The following is a 19780-nucleotide window of genomic DNA, read 5'->3' on the forward strand; positions in this document are numbered from 1 at the left end:
GTCGCTACGTCACTCATTGACGTCGTTTCGATTTAGAGCGAAGAAATAATATATTTATAAACTGACGCAACGGCGCTAAATCTAAAATAAACCCGTGAATAAAATGTGAAAATACATGAAATAATTTGGGTGAATCAAGGTTAGATAATATTTTATCTTAACACAATAAACTCGTTACGCTAGCGTCAGGTAGTTTTGATGGTGTATTAATGACTTGCTAACGTTGCCAGTCGGGTGAGCTATGCTACATCTTAGCAAGCTAGCTAGCTGATATTAGCAGTAGGGTAGTTCGTCGTATTTTTGATGTGAACATACTACTACTGTTGGCGTTATTTTTTGTTCTCTAGACGTACATTTATAGTTGCGATGTGGTGTAATAGGGTCTCTTTAAATCTAATTGGGGAACTACTAAGCCAATATTAGCTGGCTAAATTAAATTTAGCACCACCAGCTAATGGGAGGTTGCTTGTAAACTAGTATCATCAGCCAGGCTATGACCTGCTAGAAGTTATTTAGCTCCGGTTAACTGGCTATGTTAGCATTCCTGGAAATTGTAGTTTTGCTATCGTCGGGCCAAATGCAGTATTCCTCTCTAGTGTCCGCGTTCTAAGCTTTGTGTTATTAACGGTTACATCGTAGGACCATGGCGCCGCGCTTACAGCTGGAGAAAGCGGCTTGGCGTTGGGTGGAAAAGGTTAAACCAGAAGACATCAGTCAGGAGCATGTCGAGCTAGCATACCGCGTTAATCTTCCGGCCTGCAAGAGAGGAGCCTGCAGGTACAGTGTATCATTTCTTAGCATGACTCTGTGTGCTTCGTCAGTAAATAATACCATCTGTGGAAGTGTCATGATGCCAAAGCACCGACGGGATGTGCACATATGAACCGAAAGCCTGATTGTGTTTCTTGTTTTAAATAATCGCAGTCATATTTAATTTTCAGTGTAGCTTTGTATTCGTTGTGTGGGAGGTCATGATAGTCCACTCCACTCTTGCATTCGGCGTAGTGTTAAAGGACCTCAATCAATATGGAAGACACTGAGGCATTTTAAGCTGATAACCCTGGAGTTGAAATGTTGCTGAATTGGGGTTTGATTTGTGGCAAAGGACTAGTGCAGTGTGAAAAAAGTGTGTATGTTTTGTATGCATATCATTAACCTGCTACATGATTTAATTAAATGTATTGTGACTTCTGTTCTAGTTATAAATGCTGATATTCCTGCAAAAGTGATTCATGATCGGGCCTTGACTTTTTTAGGAGGAACTGCAAAGGGAATCCTAACTGTCTTGTGGGTATTGGTGAACAGGCGTGGCTCGGAGAAATTGATGAAAATGCTTTCCATAATATCGATGACCCAAATTCAGAACGTCGAGACAAGGTATTTCTTCTTTCAGTCTGGCAAACTGTATTCTCTCATTTGTCATTTTCTGTCAAATCCCCAGTTTATTGTAGATTGGAGATTAATGTCTTTTGATGTTATCATAAGTGCAGAGATGAAAGCATAGCTAATACGGAAAGTTAATGGCCTCTTTCTTCCTTTCTCTTTGCCTTACCAGAACACCTTTGTTGGCCTGACCAACCTAGGTGCAACATGTTACGTTAACACATTCCTGCAGGTGTGGTTCCACAACCTGGAGCTGCGTAGGAGCCTCTATCAGTGCCACAATTCCAGAGCACAGGAACACAACATTGAGTCTGGTACTATTACAAAAAAAGAAAAAGCAGACTTCTTCATGTTTGACCATTGTCCTTTGTTAAATTGTGTGTTTCCATTTTAACTATTGTTTGCATAAACTTCCATTTACATTTAGGCTTTCCTGCAGCATTAGTTAGTGCAAAATGTGCGTCTTCCGATGATAGTTCAGAAATTACTTCATGTTTTAAGAGTGTGTTAGTCAGGTGCATTTTTTTAAACAGTGAATCCTTTTTCCCTTTCTGACAGTCATTTATATCTATTCCAGATTATGAACCTGAGTCCATCTGTGAGCATCTTCAATATCTGTTTGCACTCCTGCAGAACAGCAACAGAAAATATATCGACCCTTCGGGACTGGTTAAAGCACTGGGCCTGGACACAGGACAGCAGCAAGTAAGTCGCCACGTCAAACCAAGCACTTTGTATGACTCAGAAAACACAGGTTGGGGAACACATTTGTGTCAGTACTTAATGTGATGGTGTTTGGTACCTGGACCTTTTGTGAAGATGAACACATCATGACACATTGTCTTCAAATAATTGCCTAAGTCGTGTTTTTTGACAAAGATTTTATTTTTACCTAAATCAACTCCTTTTGATGTTTGGTCTTGAGTTTTTTGTGCTCTCTGAAAAACCTGGAAAAAATGACTTTAGTGATTATTTTAAGAAGGCAACAACATTAATTGTAATCAGTGTATTTGTGCTTGATTAATTAAATGAAGATTGACATCCATCACAATTTACCACAGCCTCTGTGTGATGTCAGGAAGTTACCTTTTCAACCTGCAAGCAGTCATGTTTCAACATTGCACAGCAGAATTAAGCAGCGTGACAACATGTTTAATGAATTGTGGAGGTTTTATTTTTTCACAGAGCACTGACTTCAAACCTCTCCCTTTTAGGATGCCCAGGAGTTTTCAAAACTATTCATGTCCCTATTGGAGGACACACTGTCCAAGCAGAAGAACCCAAGCCTGCAAAATGTCATCCAGCAGCAGTTCTGTGGGCAATTCTCCTATGTAACTGTGTAAGGAAAATGTGTGCTCAAACCTCACTGGTTTATACTGGGGTGAAGATCCATTCTGTGACTATGTGCTGCTCATCAGAACTGTTCTTGTTTAGTAACTATAGATGAGCTACACAGTCCTGCAAGGATGACATATTTTTTGGAGGTCAGTTGGGAAGTGTCACAAAGCATCGTTCCCTTGACCAAAAGCAAATGGGAGATTATTGTCGAAAAAAATGCTCAGAACTTGCATGTTTCACAAGACAATCTTCACAAATGAATATTATTCGTTAGTAGAAAGTACAACGTACAACGTGAATGTTATGCTGTGAACTAATTACACCGCACATGCAGGACTTCTATGTCACAGCAGCTATCTTTGCATTTCTTACGTTTTTGACAATATGATGTTTAATAAGCGTAAAACTCTTATCTCTTTTATGAGTATTTGTTATTTGACATTCTGTCAACATTACAGATGAGTATGTGATTGAAAACACTAACTAACCCTAACCCAGGCCTTGGCTCACAGCTAGGACGGCTTTATACGTGAGCCTTGCAACTGTTCACATAAGAATAAGACCATATCTGCAAGTAAAGGACAACACATTCACATTTGGTCAAATATAAGTTCTGTTTTCTTTTGGCCATGTAATTGTAAGATAAGAGGGTATGTTTGCTTGTTGTTCAGAGAGAAGATGTTAAGCTGTCCAGTGCTGTAACACATACAGAGCCATTCATAGATGGATTTAGCTGTAAAAAAGACATGTGTTTAAATCTCTTGAGTCAGATACTTGGACCTGAAACATGTAGTGCCACATTCTTGATCTTGGCTAACCTGTTTTTTGGCTAATCAGTTAATGCATTCCTGTCTTGTTGTGGTTGCTCTCCAGTTGTAATCAGTGTGGACGATCATCGGCGCTGCCATCCAGATTCTACGAACTGGAGCTGAACATCCAAGGGCACAAGAACCTCACAGAGTGTGTCACAGAGTTTCTGAAGGTAACCTCCTCCTGTGTAGTGTGCACATCCACAGCCAGTGACCATTTTGGAATGTTTGGGACATTTTATCAGTGAGTGTATCTGTAGTGCTTGGTAGCACAGCAGTGTTAGATGTCAGCACAGACAAATAAACCAACCAAACACATGCTAGTAATTCTGTTCAGCAGTGTAATAAACCATGACTTAAGAAAAGTAACAAGAGGAACACAATGAGATTCTTTTATGAGAGGTTACTTTTTCCACCAAAATATTGGAAACAGAAATCTCTGAATAATAACTAAAGCTTGGGTATAAATGTGTGTCATCAACATCACACTAATCAGTTCGTCTTCACTTTGTAGGAGGAGAAGCTGGACGGGGACAACCGTTACTTTTGTGAAAGCTGTCAGAGTAAACAGAATGCCACACGGAGGATCAGGCTGCACAGTCTCCCCCCCACCCTCAACTTGCAACTCATGCGCTTTGTCTTTGACAGGTCAGGCACTGCTCTCTGCTGCATCCTACAGGGCTGTAGTCTTCCGATTGGTTGGGCATTTGTGGACAGGAGTGAAACACATTGTCTCATTAGCACTCTAGGATTAATCTGTAATTTTCTGGGGTCCACCTCAAATTTCCTATCGTGTTTCAGCATGGTTTTGTGTTAGTCTGAATCTCATCTTGGTGACTTAAACGATGGAAGGTGCCCCTGCTTCACTGGTGCAGCTGCTTTCCATAACATCAGCCACATCACACACAGAGGGACAGGCTATATTACATGCTTGCAAAGTTGTCCCCGAAAAGTCAGTCTACAAGGTTTTTTTTTGTTTTGTTTTGTTTTGTTTTTTTGTTTGACTACAGCCATAGTATCACGTGAAACTTTGTCACTCCAAGAGAACAGCGTGTAAATACAGGATCTCTCTTTTGATAACAAGATGTTTGAAATGCTTCGCTCACGGTCGGATCACATAATTTTTCTGTCTGTGTTAACTGCTGTTGTAATGGTCTCTGTAGACAAACTGGCCACAAGAAGAAGCTCAACACCTTCATCGGGTTTCCTGAGCAGCTGGACATGGCACCTTTTTTGGAAGTAAAAAAAGGTATCAGTGATGGGAATTCTACAACACACCTTTTTCATGTTATAATTCCTGTGCTTAGTCAGTGCATAGCAGCTTTCATACAAACATTAAGAGTGATTGTATGGACTCACTGGCCACTTCATTGACTACTGTACAATGTCCTGTATTCCAAAACAGCTCGGCCATGAATTCTATATTAAAAGTTAATATTTTTTCACATTTTCTGTCTTTCAGAAAGGTAATAATTCTGGCTGAACAGGTTTTGTTTGTTTTTTTTACTGATGTTGTAGTGGATGATAGTGTTGAACTGGTATGCTAGTACATATCCACGCCCCTCTGATGTATGTTTGTTGATATGAGGACTACCTCAGTACGATGATGACATGTTCAACACCCACTGCAAACTACAACTTAAACAATAAACTTGAGTTAAAACCTCTGACATTGCCGACGTAAAGATAAGACAATCCTCACACAACGAGGGATGTCATAACTAGAGCCTCAATAATAAATAATAAAGAAGTAGTTGTGGAATAAAAATGTAACAAAATATTCACAAATTGTGAAAATTTAAAGATTTTTGTGTTTGATATTGTGCATGTGTACCCTCTTAGGTGGTGAGTGTGTGTTGATTATTCAATTGTTTAGCAAAATTTTAAAGTGGAGTGTAGACTTCTGGAAAGTATATATATTATGAATGCAAAATCGAAACACGGCTACTTTCATCCCTGTTTCATTTATCCCACAAAAACCTTCTGGATATAGGAAGAATGACATTTTCAATAATCCTCACAAGGAAAAACTGGTCCAAAGTATCAGAACCAGGTACCTTTGTATCATTGGAATGAAAACTGGTGTCACAAGTCAACAGCTTGTTAGATGAAAATCTGTTTTTTGTGAATCTGACAGCAGCTGAGCTTTTGTACCTGATACATCTGAAAACTAAACTTTGTTTGAATTTGTGTGTGTTTGGGCTGACTGTTGCTCCAGACAAGAAGTGTGTTTATGAACTGAGTGCGGTGCTGATCCACCGGGGCATCAGTGCCTACTCAGGCCATTACATCGCCCATGTGAAGGATGCCCGCACCAGTGACTGGTACAAGTTCAATGACGAAGAAATCGAGAAGATGGAGGGCAAGAAGCTGCAGCTGGGCATTGAGGAAGACATTGGTGAGTCCCATTACACAGACAGCCCCACGTCCTGAAAGGCACAGGTGTACACAGGGTTATTTTCAAGCTAAATTATTTTCATTTTCTCAGTGTTGTCTCTTTTCACTTTGGGTTTTTTTCATCCTTAGCTGAGACAGTGAAGTCCCAGGCAAGAAAGCCCAAGTGCAGTAAAGGTTACCATTGCTCCAGAAATGCCTATATGCTGGTGTATAAGCTCCAAGAAGAGGAGAGCACCGACTCCTCCAGGACTGTAGTTGAGGTGCCTGGTGGGTAGTTGAGATTCAACAAAGTTTGCATTTTTTTATGTATAATGTGCCATAATTTGTAGACCCCAAAAAAGTGTCAACCAGTGAAGGAAACAAAAATACAACCATTTGCCAGATCCTTGTGTTATCATGTCTGACAGTTTTATTTTTCCTCTGTCCTGTATCCTAGCCTTCCTTCAGAGGTTGGTGGACCAAGACAACCATAAATTTGAGGAGTGGTGCTGTGAAATGGCTGACATGAGGAAACAAAGCGTGGATAAGGGCAAGGCCAAGCATGAGGAGGTGAAGGAGCTGTACGAGCTTTTACCCGCAAGAGACGGTCGGTGAAAACCTTCCCTAATCACCTGCAATCCATGTAATAACATTACTGTGTGACAAACTGTGTGGTAAAGAAACAGTCATGTTTCTGTCCGATTTTCTGTCAAATGGTAATGCTTTTTATTTGTGTGCGAGATTTATTTAAAGAGGTCGGATATTAAAGGGCGCATGATGTTTCCTGAGATGACATGTCCCTTCTCTGTGTGCTTGCTTCTCAGGGGAACCATATGAATTCATACCTCTTGACTGGCTGAAGAAGTGGCTGGATGACTCTACTGCCACGAAGGAAATAGACAACACCTCCTTCCTGTGTTCTCACGGCAAACTGCATCCAGACAAGGTAGCAGATTCTAAGAGGGTTTCCCTGCAAGCTGGCCAGCTGCTGTATGACCGCTATGGTGGAGGACCCAGACTGGATGGTAAGAGGACTAGGATAATCTTGTTTATCATTTCATGACCAGTTTATACCAAAGTTTCAAGAAAAAAACACAGGACAAGTTGCAGTGTCCTAAATCATCCCAACTCAGCTTATTTTAGAACTCAAGTCTCATCACCTGTTCCAACAGCCACTTAGCTACTAAAAAGGCTTGAAAAGCTCATAGTGAGGATGAAAGTCAAGTTGTTTCTATGGAAAAGATGTACCGTCTCGCCTCCTTACAGCAGTAACGGCAGGTTTCAGAATGTTGCATGTTGGCACGTTGCAAGTTGTTGAGAGTTTCATCTTGTCATGAAGCTTTTGTTGAAAGTGGCCTTTAGAACCACCGTTTATTGTAATCAGATGAGGAAGTGTGTACTGGACAAAAATTTCTGCTCCTAAAGACACACGTTCCGCTCGTTGTCTTTGTCCAGGCTCGTCTCTGTGTAGAGAGTGTGTGGGACAGCGGTGTAGAGTGTTGCGGCTGAAAAACCAACTCAATGAGGACTACAAGGAAGTATCCAATCTGGTCAAACGTACTCTCAGGTAAACCGACTTCAGTCATTAATCAGTGTATACAGTTAAAAAATAGAGTTTCAGAACAGAATTTCTGTTCCTCTGTGATTTTGCAGCTACCATCACAAATATAAACCATATGATGCAAATAGTATTGCTGTCTGTACTTTACCACCATGTGGGTGTTGTCTCTGTCTCAGTGGAGAGGGGTATTGGGTAGGTAAAGCTTCTCTGCGTAGCTGGAGGCAGTTGGCTTTACAACAGCTGGAGGAGGACGAACACGAAACCAAACACAGCAATGGTCAGACCAATGGACAGGGACCACACACCAATGACAGCAAAGGTAGGACGAGTGAATTAGAATTTCTCCTTTGTATAGATAGGTGTCTGTCACAATTTCTGACAGTTTACCTGCACTTATTAAGCTATTAAATCAAAATGACCCTTCTTGTACTCATAGATTAACACAAGGCCATAAAGACCTAATCTTAAATCAGAATAGGATCTAGAACGAGGATAATTTTGACTGAACTTTTGAAGCTGTGCTGATAATATCATGTACATAAATGCACTTGTTTCTGTGGATTATTGAGGAATGCCCTCACCATTATGTTAGGGGGTGTCCTTAATTTTATTTGATTTGATTTTAAATATAGCACCAGAAGTCATATAAGGTCACTTTTCCAATGCAGCAGGTCTAGACCTTGTTCATTTATTGATCTAATTTATGTGAAGGCATTTCATTTCACTCTCTACATGGTCGCAATTCTCCTTCGTTGTCAGTTTCAGCCCCTATGCGCATTGCATGCCCACGCACACACACACACACACACACACACACACACACAAAACTGTGCAACAACCAGACAGAGCAAGAGTTGTTTTTTTTTAAACACACCCAAGTTCAATATAGGACCATTGGTGAGGACGCTAAAACTAGCTCTGCTGGTAGTAGCAGCTAGAGTAACTCTCCTGCTTCTGGCCCAAGCAGAGAACAGAGTGGTAGCTCATCTAGTGAACCCCCTCCCCCTGACAAGCAGCACATGTCCAGTCTCCACAGAAGGACAGGTTTAGACCCAACTTGGCTGTCAGAGAGGAAATACTCCCCTTTGAGACTGATCTTGGTCAGTAAGAAAGGAAATAAAACATAAGCAAAAGTAAGTAAGCAAATAATATATTAAAGTAAGTAAGCAAATGATGGATAGATAGATAAATACAGTACATAGAGATTGGGAATTATTTCAGTTTTTGTTTGCTCAACACACACACACACCCCACCCCCACCCCCTCATGTGGCCTTAGTCTCTGGGTGGGTCTCAGCAGTGGTGCGATATGATCAATTCAGAAGTTAGCACAGAAGCAGTTTAATTAAGTGGGCTCTCAAAAACATCTCATCTTTCAACTGATCTCTCCTATCAACCCCCCCTGAGCAAGACAAGTTTTTAACCCACGTATTCTTGATTAGAAGCTGCTTTATCAGGAATGAGAGTGAGTGAGAGTGATGTGAACATGGTAGAGAAACGCTGCTTTGTTCATATCTGCAGACTGAGGTTTTTCAAATCTCCCCTCATGCAGGCGTAACACCAGCACAGGTTTTTATGGTCTGTTCACCTACATAACAACTTTTCTGCCCAGAGGCAGACAATGCAGCAGTCAGCCTTCATTGGCACTAGTTGTTTTGTTGACAGTCCCTACACAATGGGTTTGCAGCCGTGCTAGCAGTTCTATGAGGATGTATTTTGCTACAGTGGTGCTTCGAACTAGTTGATAACGTCAGGTAATTGTTTGCAGGTACAGTGTAAACCACGCTGACCCTCTTTACTGCACTAACATCTTCAAATTAGCATACAAATCATCCTGAGGAGGACCTGAGTGTCTGCAGCAAATATATTTGTAGCTTAGCAGTCTGTCAGATAGTTGGTAGACAGACAGACAGCCATCACCGGACCTACGCAATTAGCACCGGCTTATTGAAGGTGTTTAGAGACCTATGTGATACCCCTGCAAATTTTTTCTGCGTGTCCTCTGGAGTGTGAGCATTAAAATTCTTGCTGCTGAAACGTTTGTTTGCAGAGTTCAGCACAGAACTGCCAGAGGGCAACGAGGAGGAGATGAAGACTTTCAATGAGGACATTGTCTGCAGTCATGGTACTGTCCTACATAGAACATGTTAGAAATGATGTGTTATTTCTAGTAGTAGTAGTGTGTGTAGGATTTGGGACATCTTGTAGCAATTGAAGATGATATTCACAACTGTGTTTTCATCAATGTAGAATTGCCTGAAACAAAGAATGTGTTCCTCAGTAGCTCAGAATGAGCCTTGTATAGCATCATAGGGAGTGGGTCACCCTCCCCGGCCCTGCCATGTTGCATCTTTAGTAGCCCAAAGCAGACAAACCAAACTCATCCATGTTTTAGTTTGCTGCCTCTTGTTTCCTTAGTCATACTTGTTGTTTCAGTTTTACTGGTGATAACTTGCACTCATTCTTAAATCAGCAATCTTCCAGGCCATTGAGCTGGTGTGCAATGTTCTTAAAGGTGAATGTTTGTTCCTGCTTCAGGGGGTCTTAGTATTCTGGAGACTGAACGAAAGCTGGTGTCTCCTGAGGTGTGGACAAAACTGAGGGCATACTTCCCCCAAGCTCTAGAATTTACTCAAAACCAAGAGCCCTGTCAGCAGTGCCTGGTGAGTGGACCCTGGCCAAGCACCACACTCATTCTACTCTTACACAGTGGTCCCTCACTATAACGCGGTTCACCTTTCGCAGCCACACAGTTTCACAGATGTTTTTTGTGCAATTTTGCGTGCTTTTTTTTTTCCAGCGCATTGTGTTCTGCGTTCTGATTGGCTGTAGACCATTATCAATCAATCTCCTCCATGCCGTGTCTCCTGTACAGTACAGAATGCGTTCAGTTTGCCAAATTTAATAAATCTTCGATCGCTAGCAGTGTGACTCTGAAGAGGAAGATGCGAACCATTGTACAAAAAAGTTGGACTTCTGGACATGCTAAAGGAAGGTAGAAGTTACGCGGCTATAATAATTGTAAAAAATAAAGCCGTCTACTCGCGGATTTCACCTATTGCGGGTTATTTTTAACTCCCGCGATTAAGGAGGGACCACTGTCTCTGCATGTATTTTTGTCTTCCTCTGATGCTGTAAATGATGATTTCACGTCTTTCATACCACTAGATCGTCCTGCTGATCATTCCAATATTAACCACAGGGAATTTGCCCTTCAGATTTTGGTTTATTTCGTGATGTGCTGTAGTTGTTTCTGTGCAACCAGTTTCAGAAAGGTTCCCTGTGATCAAACTGCATGGCCAGGGTGAGCGAGTGGACACAAGCCAGCTGTTGAAAGGGGATCACTGCCACTGTGTCAGTTTTTTTGTTGTCTTCACAATCAAATGCTGCCACCAGTACACCAAACCCTACTGGCCCAGCCTGACCTGACCTAGTTCTTGTGGTGTCCGTTTGTACTTTATCACCTAATTTATGAATGTATTTTTGAATGGATGAGCACTAGCTATTGCAGCTCTGTATGTTGTCTCCGCTGATGCACTGCAACTGTCGTGATAGTTGTAGTCATACAGTGTTATGAGTCAAGTAATAGGTGAGTGGTGAACTTCTGACTTGATGAAAGAGTAAACCACAGACTAATTGGAATCAGAATATGTTCTGCTTGTTTGTCCAGACACTGGAGCAGGAAGAGAAAGACAATGAGGCTGTCAGTAAGATGATGGCCCTGGACCAGAAGAACCAGCTGACCAGCCTCTTCCATGAGAAGAACCGTCCAACACTCACCAAGTGGCCTCAGGTATTTGTGAAACCAAACCGCAGACTCTAAGGACCCTGTCATTTTCTCATTGCTAGTTGTCATGTTTTCCTCCCAGCACCCACACACATTGTTTAAATAACAAATGAATTTGTTTCCTAACTGTGTTTTCATGGGTGTGTTGATCTAAAGACAAGTTGTGGTATCTAAAGGGCGTGTCATAAAGGTGCACCAACACAATCATGCTCAAAGAATGAAAACTCCCCAGTGTTAAAGAATATGTTTTTGTTCATGCTGGCTGGTTTACCTCAGTGAGTGTCAGTGGCATCCTGCCGCCTCTGTAGATGGTCTGCATTCATTCAGGTCTGCAACCACCCCACCCCCATGCATTGTAAACGATTAGTGCCTCTCCCCAAAAAGAAATAGGGCTGAGATGACAAGGCAAAATGCTCCCTTTTAGGTGGTTGTTGGCTTTTTCAAAAGATGAAATACGCAAAGCAACAGATGGAAACCACTTTTTTGAAGCGGCTGTGACGTAGCAACTATTTAACTCCCGTGACTACCATGTGTTTCTGCCACCATCATCTTCAGGAATATTCCCAAACTGTATCTTTGTCTCCAGAAAGCAGTCACATGCTCAGTACCAGCTGGTACTTAACACTTATATAATGATAATACATTGTATGATACAGCTTTTCTTCCCCTACTCTTTTGGTTTCAGCCATGCATAATGTTGCCTCGACCACCATCTCCTGACACCTCATGCACATTTCCTTTTTTGTGACATTCGCTTAAAATTCGCTTGACAATTAGAGAGATTCTTTGTTTATTCACGCATGTGGAACAGAAGCATAAGTCCGAGATTATTAAAATTAAGCCCAAATTATTCATTGTTTAACTAGTTTTAACAGATTGGACTCCACCAAAAGGGACTTGAGCTGTGCACTGTAGGTGGTTGAATCAGTCCCTCAGTCTGCTGGACTCAGTGAATCTGCTCACACCAGCAACGGTTTTAATGAGTCAAATGTGACTGCTTTGTATGGGGAAATGGACTTTTACAGCTGATAGGAGGACTTCTGGTGAATAAAGCCTCTCTGGTTCTTCTCTCCAGGACACAGATGTACTTTACATAGTTCCTCTGTTTTTTGTGGACGAGTGGAGGAAATTCATCAGGTATGTTTGTTTCAGCAGGGAAATGAACAATGTCTGTTGCCACATTGACACAATGATGACTGCATGCACTATAGAACTGCCAACTTTACCTAACTAGTAGACAACAAAAATAATAGATTGTTATAACAAATGTACAACTGTGATGTTTAACAAAGTGGCTCATCTGTGTGTGCATGCTGAAGGAGACCCACCAAATCATCTCCAGTATCAAATGTTGGGAACAGCCTGCTGCTGTGTCCTCATGGAGGCTTCATGTTCACCTACGACTCGCTGATAAACGGCGACACACAACAGTGAGTGCTCCTTGTTGAACTGACTGATAACGAATGTGCTTAAGGGATGCACCAATTGATCGGCCAGTGACTGCAATTGGACGATTTTCATGTGATCAGCCATGACTGGCAACCAGCCGATCAGACAGAGATATGCCGATTTTATGCCAGTCAAGTTCGCCCGCGCACGGCATGATCAACAGCACTCAGCATCAGCAGCACACGTGCACGCACGTGCAGTGTCGCCAACTCTGCGACCTTCTTGTTAAATCTTGCAACTTTCCAAATCAGCTTGGCAACTTTTATTTTAAAAAGCAACTAGCAATAAATCTTTTCCCCGTCTCAGTTTCCATGAAAAGCACGTATCGCTGCCGTCTTCAGCGAGCAGTGGGTGCTGCTGTGAACCCCTCCCCCGTCCCAAAGCACTCACAGGCGGTCAGTGTCACTCAAAGAAGTGTGACAGAGCAGCCCCTGCGGCGGTCAGAGACCCGCGCCGCTCCACGTCCAGGCAAAAGTATCACGCTTGCATGAAGCCACCACGTCCAGATGGCCAATTACGCAAAGTAGGCGATGACATCTGAATAGCGTCTTCTAGCGTGTTGGCAACACTGCACACGTAGTAGAGAACACCTCGTGGATTACTGCACCTTATTTCAGACTTGAAGAATTTGTCTGTTCACCTGTTCACTTTCTTTCAACAGACATTACATTACTGAAAAGTTGATTGATTTTATACTAAAGAAAAGATAGAAAATAAATCTCTGTGTGCTGTCAAGTGGTTTGAAAAAATGAAATCAGAATCGGCTGAAATCAGTATCAGCAGGTCAAACTCCATGGAAAAAACGGAAATCAGAATAGGGCCCAAAAAAATGGCAATCAGTGCATCCCTAAAAGTGTCCTCTGAATGTATCGGGGGAATCGAATTCTATTCTGACAAGCTGGAAAAATAGCTTTTAGAAGAGAAACCAAATCTGACTCTCAGTAACAGTCAACAGCACATCAGCTAAAGGGTTGGCTCAGGCTTGATCCAAACTAGTTATTAAGGTATGATGCCACATTTATCGGCTCGTGAAACCATTCATTGAAGGGAGGTTTCAGTGCTAGTCGAGGTGAAGGGAGTGGCCGTCGACTCTAAGTCATAAGTGGCCCAGTCGCACAAAGTACTGGTTATGTTATTTGCCTCTTGCCTCTGTTTTTTTTTATAAGAAAATTGGAGAAGGCTCAAGATGGCTGGAAGAGGAGGTTTTGAATGCACTCTTACCATACGGTGCATGAGTGAGTCCTCAAACCTGTAAATGAGTTGGGATTGGGGAATGTCAGGTTCCCTTGTCTAAAAGTTCATTATGTTTTTGAACGGGTTCACACACACTTAAGATTTTTGAACGTTTATTTCTATGACATCAAATGCACGAGTTAATACCACACTCGTAAAACTTTAAATTTTATATATGTCTTGAAAAATCGCAGTTGCTAACCACCAGCTTAACGCAACTGCAGAGCTTGTTGTAGACTTTAAATGTCATTGCGTTGAACACAGCATAAGCCTTAAGGTAGCCACGCATCTGCGGTGCAGTTCATTCATAATCTAACATTAGTTTTCTACCTCTAACAATTGCAATAATGCTTCAAAAACCCTAAGTGGGGTGGAATGAAGATGCTCTTGTAAGACAAAACCTGTATTTGTCAAAACATTTGCTTGCCATGCAGCCGTCTTTCTATTGCCATCCAAAACCCAGTGTTTTAAACTCGTTGGTTTTTGGTCGAGGGAACCCATGGAGATGGTAACTTCTGTGGTTTTTCTACTAGAACACCTCATCCCTTTGCCACTCTTTAGAGAACATCGTCACTTTAACACAAATTCTAGAACAGAATCCCTTAAAGTCAAGACAGTGGTTTGTAATACATCAAAAATGATGTACTATGAGTTCCTACCCTCAACTGAAGTTTGCTCCACATTTTATAGGAGCACTTTGTACTTAATTATAAAGCACTTTCCTTTATTATTCTTTTTTCCCTTCATTTATTTTCCTTTATCTATAAATGGAGCGTCTTTACACCTATCGTGACGTTGACAACAAACTACAAACTCATTTTCTTTGAACAAGCCGTCCTCTGAGCTGAATGGATGATTGCTGTGCACCAGCGCAGACAAATACAAGATTTCAGTTAGTAGAGATGACAAGAATTATCAGTACTGTTGCAGTAGTGTGCAGTAAAGGGTTAAAACCAGCATTTATGAAAAGCTCTGTCGGGGATATTAAGAACAACAAAAGATTAATATCGCAATATTGTCTGAAAATATCACTTTATTGGTAGACTTATTGCACAGCCCAAGGATCGAGTTTGTGTGAGTGTTGTATTGTGTCTTTTTGTGAGGCGGCGCGACTGTTGTTGTGGTCTCATGTTGTGCCGTTTGTCCTGCACAGTATAGCTCTGCTCTGGCCCAGTGAATGGGAGGTGATCAGAAGACTCTTCATTGTGGACCAGCCCATCTCCATCCACTGCATCAAACAGACTGCACCCACTGGCTACACCACCCAGTACACCACCCAGCCTGGTAAGTTTCAAACTCAGGGAAGTGCTTCACCTCGAACAGTTTATGTATTGTCGTGTACTTTTAAGTCATACACTCACAAATAAACCTTTTAAGTATCTAAGAATCCCTGCCAGGACCCAAGTGGGCCTGCGAAGTTGTCAAAACGTTTGTAGCCTTTCTCTTTTTGCCTTGCCGTGATGTGTATTAATCATTTCTCCTCAAGAAAACCCAAAAAGTCCTTATTTTGTGCCGATGAATGTCTGACTTTAGCTCTCCAACCCTTCCTGAGCAGTCGCTTGTGCAAGCCCTTTGGTGCCACCTTGTGGCCACAGGTGTACTTAACAGTTGCAGACCACAGAATGTACAGATGGGAGACAGACATAGAACATAGAACTTGGAGCCAGTAATTGTAGCATAGAGGTTGACATTGCTCTGTGAGAGGACCACGATGGTCCTCACAGGAACAATACTGATACATGTTATTACAGTTGTGTTCTCCTCAAGTAGTGTCTGAAATGTAAGTCATGTTTCCAGGATTAATACAGTCGTGAAAAACATGGAAAAGTCTGATTTGTTTCACAAATACCTGACTATTAATGTATACATTGTTTAGTTGAGATTGACTGAGACAAATCTTGTAACACGGATTTACTTCAGTACATGTTTCTGTTCGATTAAACCAGGTAATGTGTCAGTGTTATTTTTATATGTAAATAGACATTTTACAGAATATAGGGGGTTTTGTTCTATTTTTTTTCTCAGAGATGTGGAAAAGTTATTGAAATTTATTGGTGTGTGTGTGTGTGTGTGTGTGTGTGTGTGTGTGTGTGTGTGTGTGTGTGTGTGTGTGTGTGTGTGTTCAGATCTGTGTTGGGAGTGCAGAGAGGGTTTCCTCTTCCAGCAGCAGAGGGACCTCAGAGAGTACACCCAAGCCACTATCTACATCCGCAAAGTCATCGAAGACCAGAGGGTACGACACGTCCACAAAGACCAATCTTCCTCATTTGAATCAGATTGTTGATGGACCACGAAGAACATTGTGGGTCAAACAGATATTTTCCACATTGAGACATCCACCTAATGTTGATGACTGTTTTGTCTGTGCAGATGATAAAAGAAGCAGCTCCAGAGCAGAATGCCAGCAGTTCTGAGGCAGAGGAGGAGAGGGAAGAGCCCAGTCCGAAGGTAGATGGGGAGAAAGACCCAGACTTCAGCCAAGTAAGTCTGTCACTAAAGCAGTAAACAAGTGATCGCCACCCTGCCCTCATTAAGACTCCAATATATTCAATTTTTGAACAAGTCACCCGTCAATAGATGAATGACATGTTTAAGATGGCCTCGTTCCATTTAGATGGGCCAGGACTGTGGTGTCGTGCTGCTGGCTAACTGGCATGGGCGTGGGACACTGAGGTGTTGTTCGCCCTGGCATTGAAGTGTTTGGTTTTGTTTTGGGGGGTTTTTGGTGATTGGATTCCAATCACATTTTACCTCAAACATTTACACCTGTGATTAACATCTGTCTTCAGTGACCGTATGGAGACCCTCTTGCGATCTGGTCATGCCGTTTCTCGCTACACGGGACGTTCCACTGTCGTTGTCCCCTGCTTCTCAGTAGCTGCAGAGAGCTTGTGATTGCAGGCTACACCACCACCTCATTTAAACACCAGCAAAAAAAAAAAAAAAAACAGAAAAAAAAAAGACTTCAAACTATCTGCGAATCGGGCTGCGGTAAGATGCCATCTCCAACAAGCGCAATGCCGCTGACAGAGAGCGCTGTGTTACGCAGCTGCTTTTATTTCCACTGTTCAAGCTTCAGCACTTTATTCCTCCCGTTAGTCAGAGCACAGCGGCTGTCAATGAATCGGTTCAGAGGTTCGTCAGGTTGTGAGGTCTGCAGGACCACGACGTCAGCATTCCAACTCAGCATCCGTGGCTATTATAACACTTCCGTACATTCAAGTGCAATCTCTGGAACAGAAAATGCCATTTTAATGCCAGATGTAAAGGAAGTTTACATATCAAAAGGCCATGATTAATTTTGTTAATTATACATCTGTTTACACTGCTATTACATGTCAAAATGGCTGACGTGAAAAGGTGAAAAGGGCATTTAAGACCTTAGAATTGGAAAATCGACAGTAAAATTTTACTGCCAGACTTTAGTTACTTAGGTTTGAACCCCTTTTATCTATATATATCGATATATATATAGATATATACAGATAGATAGATAGATAGATAGATAGGTCCATATAGATATATAGGTGTGTGTATATGTATGTGTATTTGTGTGTGTATCTAGATATGTGTTTGTATAGATAGATATATGTTTTGTTTTTTTAGTCACAAGATGGTGCAAAGCGGCTAAAACTGAGCGACAGCAGCAGCACTGCAGCAGCCATCCCTGCTGCTAACGTGACCAAACTAGGAGGAATCAGGAGAAGTACCCGACACAGGAAACTGAGAGGCGAGAAGGCACTGATCGTTTCTGCTAATCAGACCCTGAAAGAGCTGAAGATACAGGTAAGAGTCTCCAGAGTCTCCTGCTGCATGGCTAGAGAGTAAATAAAACAAAGAGTTCCACAGAGGTAACAGGAAAAAATATGCTGATTAGTGTTTGAAATCTACAGGGAATTAATAATCACAAAAACTAATTTGAAGTGCTTGTGACCCTGTAGATTATGCACGCCTTCTCTGTGGCTCCATTTGACCAAAACCTCTCTATCGATGGAAAAAGTCTAACGGATGACTCGGCCACCCTGGGCAGCCTAGGCGTCATCCCAGAGAGCATCATCTGTCTCAAGGTACAGCACGCAGACTCACTCGGTGGCCAGGGTTCATGACCTCACAGAGATAGTAAATGCCATCATGTTCCAGACTGGCATCTATTCACATGCTGTTGTGTCCTCACAGGCTGACGAGCCGATAGCAGACTACGCTGCGATGGATGACGCCTATCAGGGTGAGTGGCGCTGTCATTACCTCCACGCATTTGCCTCTACAATCAACGCAGTGTTACTGACACTGTTTACTTTGTGATCCACAGTGAGAATGCCTGAGGAGGGATTCAAAGGTAGGAATTCTGTCTTTGCTTTACTAAAATATGAAAATTGTTATGGTCGCTGCTTCTGTTGTAAAATAGAGCCCGACTTTTCATGGTCGTGTCCTCTCTGCATTGGTCCTGTGGGCAGGAATTCCCTCACAAGAGAAGAGAAACTAAAGCATGGCCGTAGTGGTTTGGCCTCCCTTAAATTCCCGAAAAATATTTTCCTATATCTTGTACCTATTTGGTACCCGCTGTTTATTTTTCTATGCATTTCTTTTTTTTTTTTTAATTGATGTTTTTGTGTTAGTAAGAAGTTTTGGTTCGGGCTTTATCTGATCATCATTCTGTCCTTTCCTGCAGGCACTGGGCTTCTTGGGCACTGAGATCAGTGTTGTAGCTATGCTTGACATGGACCGGCGACAGGTGGAATAAACATTTTAAAAAGCTTGAATTTGTCAGGTGTCCATATATAAATAAGTGCTTTAATTTTGTTTTTTTTGTTTTGTTTTGTTTTTTACGTTTTTAAGTAGGCTTTTCTTTAATAAAACTGTGACCATGTTGGAAACGTGCTGTTTTTCCCTCTACATAAGAGTAGCTGGCCTTTGATATTTAAAGTTCTTAATCCTTCTGAAGGACTCTGTGGTAGTGCCTCTGCCTGACTAATAGAAGTGGGTTAAGAAAGCTACGTGGAGCTGTTGTCCTATGAAGTCCAGCTTCATTTCTATGGTTACTTATGAAAATTAACTTGTTTTTGACTCTTTTTGAATTATAGCAGAAGATGAATAATTGAAGACAATGTTCTTTCTTTCCAGTATGTGGAAGCTTGTGTTCTCACTGCATATTTTTTCAGGTTTGTAAAATGGATGCACGAGTATGTTAAGTATTACAAATATAACTGCTCTTAAATGTTAGAACATTTATTACCTCTAAAGCAAATCTATATCCATATACTCCATATGGCATTTAAAGATAGCTACACATAATGTATAGAGGCTACTTCCTGCAGAAATGTCAGCCATGCAAACCTCCAGGCTTGAAAGTGAGAATCAGAATGCAAGCAGTGATATGTACTGTTCTTTTCACTGTTATTTCTTATGGACAATAAAGTTATTTTTCAAATCACCCTCTGTTCACATGCTTCTTGTCATTAGACTGCAAAAACTGTCAGGCCCTGTTCAATAACACTTGCTCAGGTACTACACTTCAGCATTGTGTTGAGGTATTTATATTCTTAGTATGTGTGTTTTAGGCCTACGTTTGCAGTAAATATCGTACTCGTTATTCACCTTCATTCATTTCCGTAAACCTGTGAGTTACCAGTTAACAGAAATACCTGATGAAGATGACGAGCTTTCGCGCGTGAAGGGCGTTGTCCCCAGAGGACACGACCAGAGCAGCACAACTGAAACACAACTGAGGACCTTTGGAGGTCAAAAGTTTTACACGACACTCACAAGGACTTGATTCACAAACGTGGAACTGGTGCCTTCACTCTTAAGACTTCATATAAGTACTTTTTTTAACTTAAGTAGAATT

General features: G+C 41.7%; 1 protein-coding gene across 2 annotated transcripts; it reads left to right on the top strand.

Moving 5' to 3' along the window:
• On the top strand, nucleotides 1-19366 carry usp48 (ubiquitin specific peptidase 48). 2 transcript variants are annotated; one of them, XM_086198321.1, is made up of 28 exons: nucleotides 1-139; nucleotides 640-777; nucleotides 1257-1377; nucleotides 1556-1697; nucleotides 1961-2088; nucleotides 2598-2722; nucleotides 3595-3703; nucleotides 4045-4178; nucleotides 4694-4779; nucleotides 5749-5928; nucleotides 6057-6194; nucleotides 6364-6513; nucleotides 6731-6931; nucleotides 7362-7473; nucleotides 7644-7786; nucleotides 9517-9591; nucleotides 10005-10129; nucleotides 11137-11259; nucleotides 12329-12390; nucleotides 12573-12683; nucleotides 15089-15219; nucleotides 16062-16168; nucleotides 16306-16416; nucleotides 17542-17721; nucleotides 17877-18002; nucleotides 18112-18160; nucleotides 18245-18271; nucleotides 18605-19366. In XM_086198321.1, exons 2-28 carry the CDS (start codon nucleotides 644-646, stop codon nucleotides 18625-18627), a joined length of 3153 nt encoding a protein of 1050 aa, XP_086054447.1. In that variant the 5' UTR covers nucleotides 1-139; nucleotides 640-643; the 3' UTR covers nucleotides 18628-19366. The 2 variants fall into 2 exon arrangements, with proteins under 2 accessions (XP_086054447.1, XP_086054448.1); XM_086198322.1 differs by lacking the exon at nucleotides 1-139 and adding an exon at nucleotides 216-234.
• Nucleotides 19367-19780: the final 414 nt, after the last annotated feature.

Source organism: Aulostomus chinensis, chromosome 3 (assembly GCF_037954235.1).
Source record: "Aulostomus chinensis isolate RoL2024-O1b breed Wild chromosome 3, RoL_Achi_v1.0, whole genome shotgun sequence".
In the NCBI taxonomy this organism is placed as follows: domain Eukaryota; kingdom Metazoa; phylum Chordata; class Actinopteri; order Syngnathiformes; family Aulostomidae; genus Aulostomus; species Aulostomus chinensis.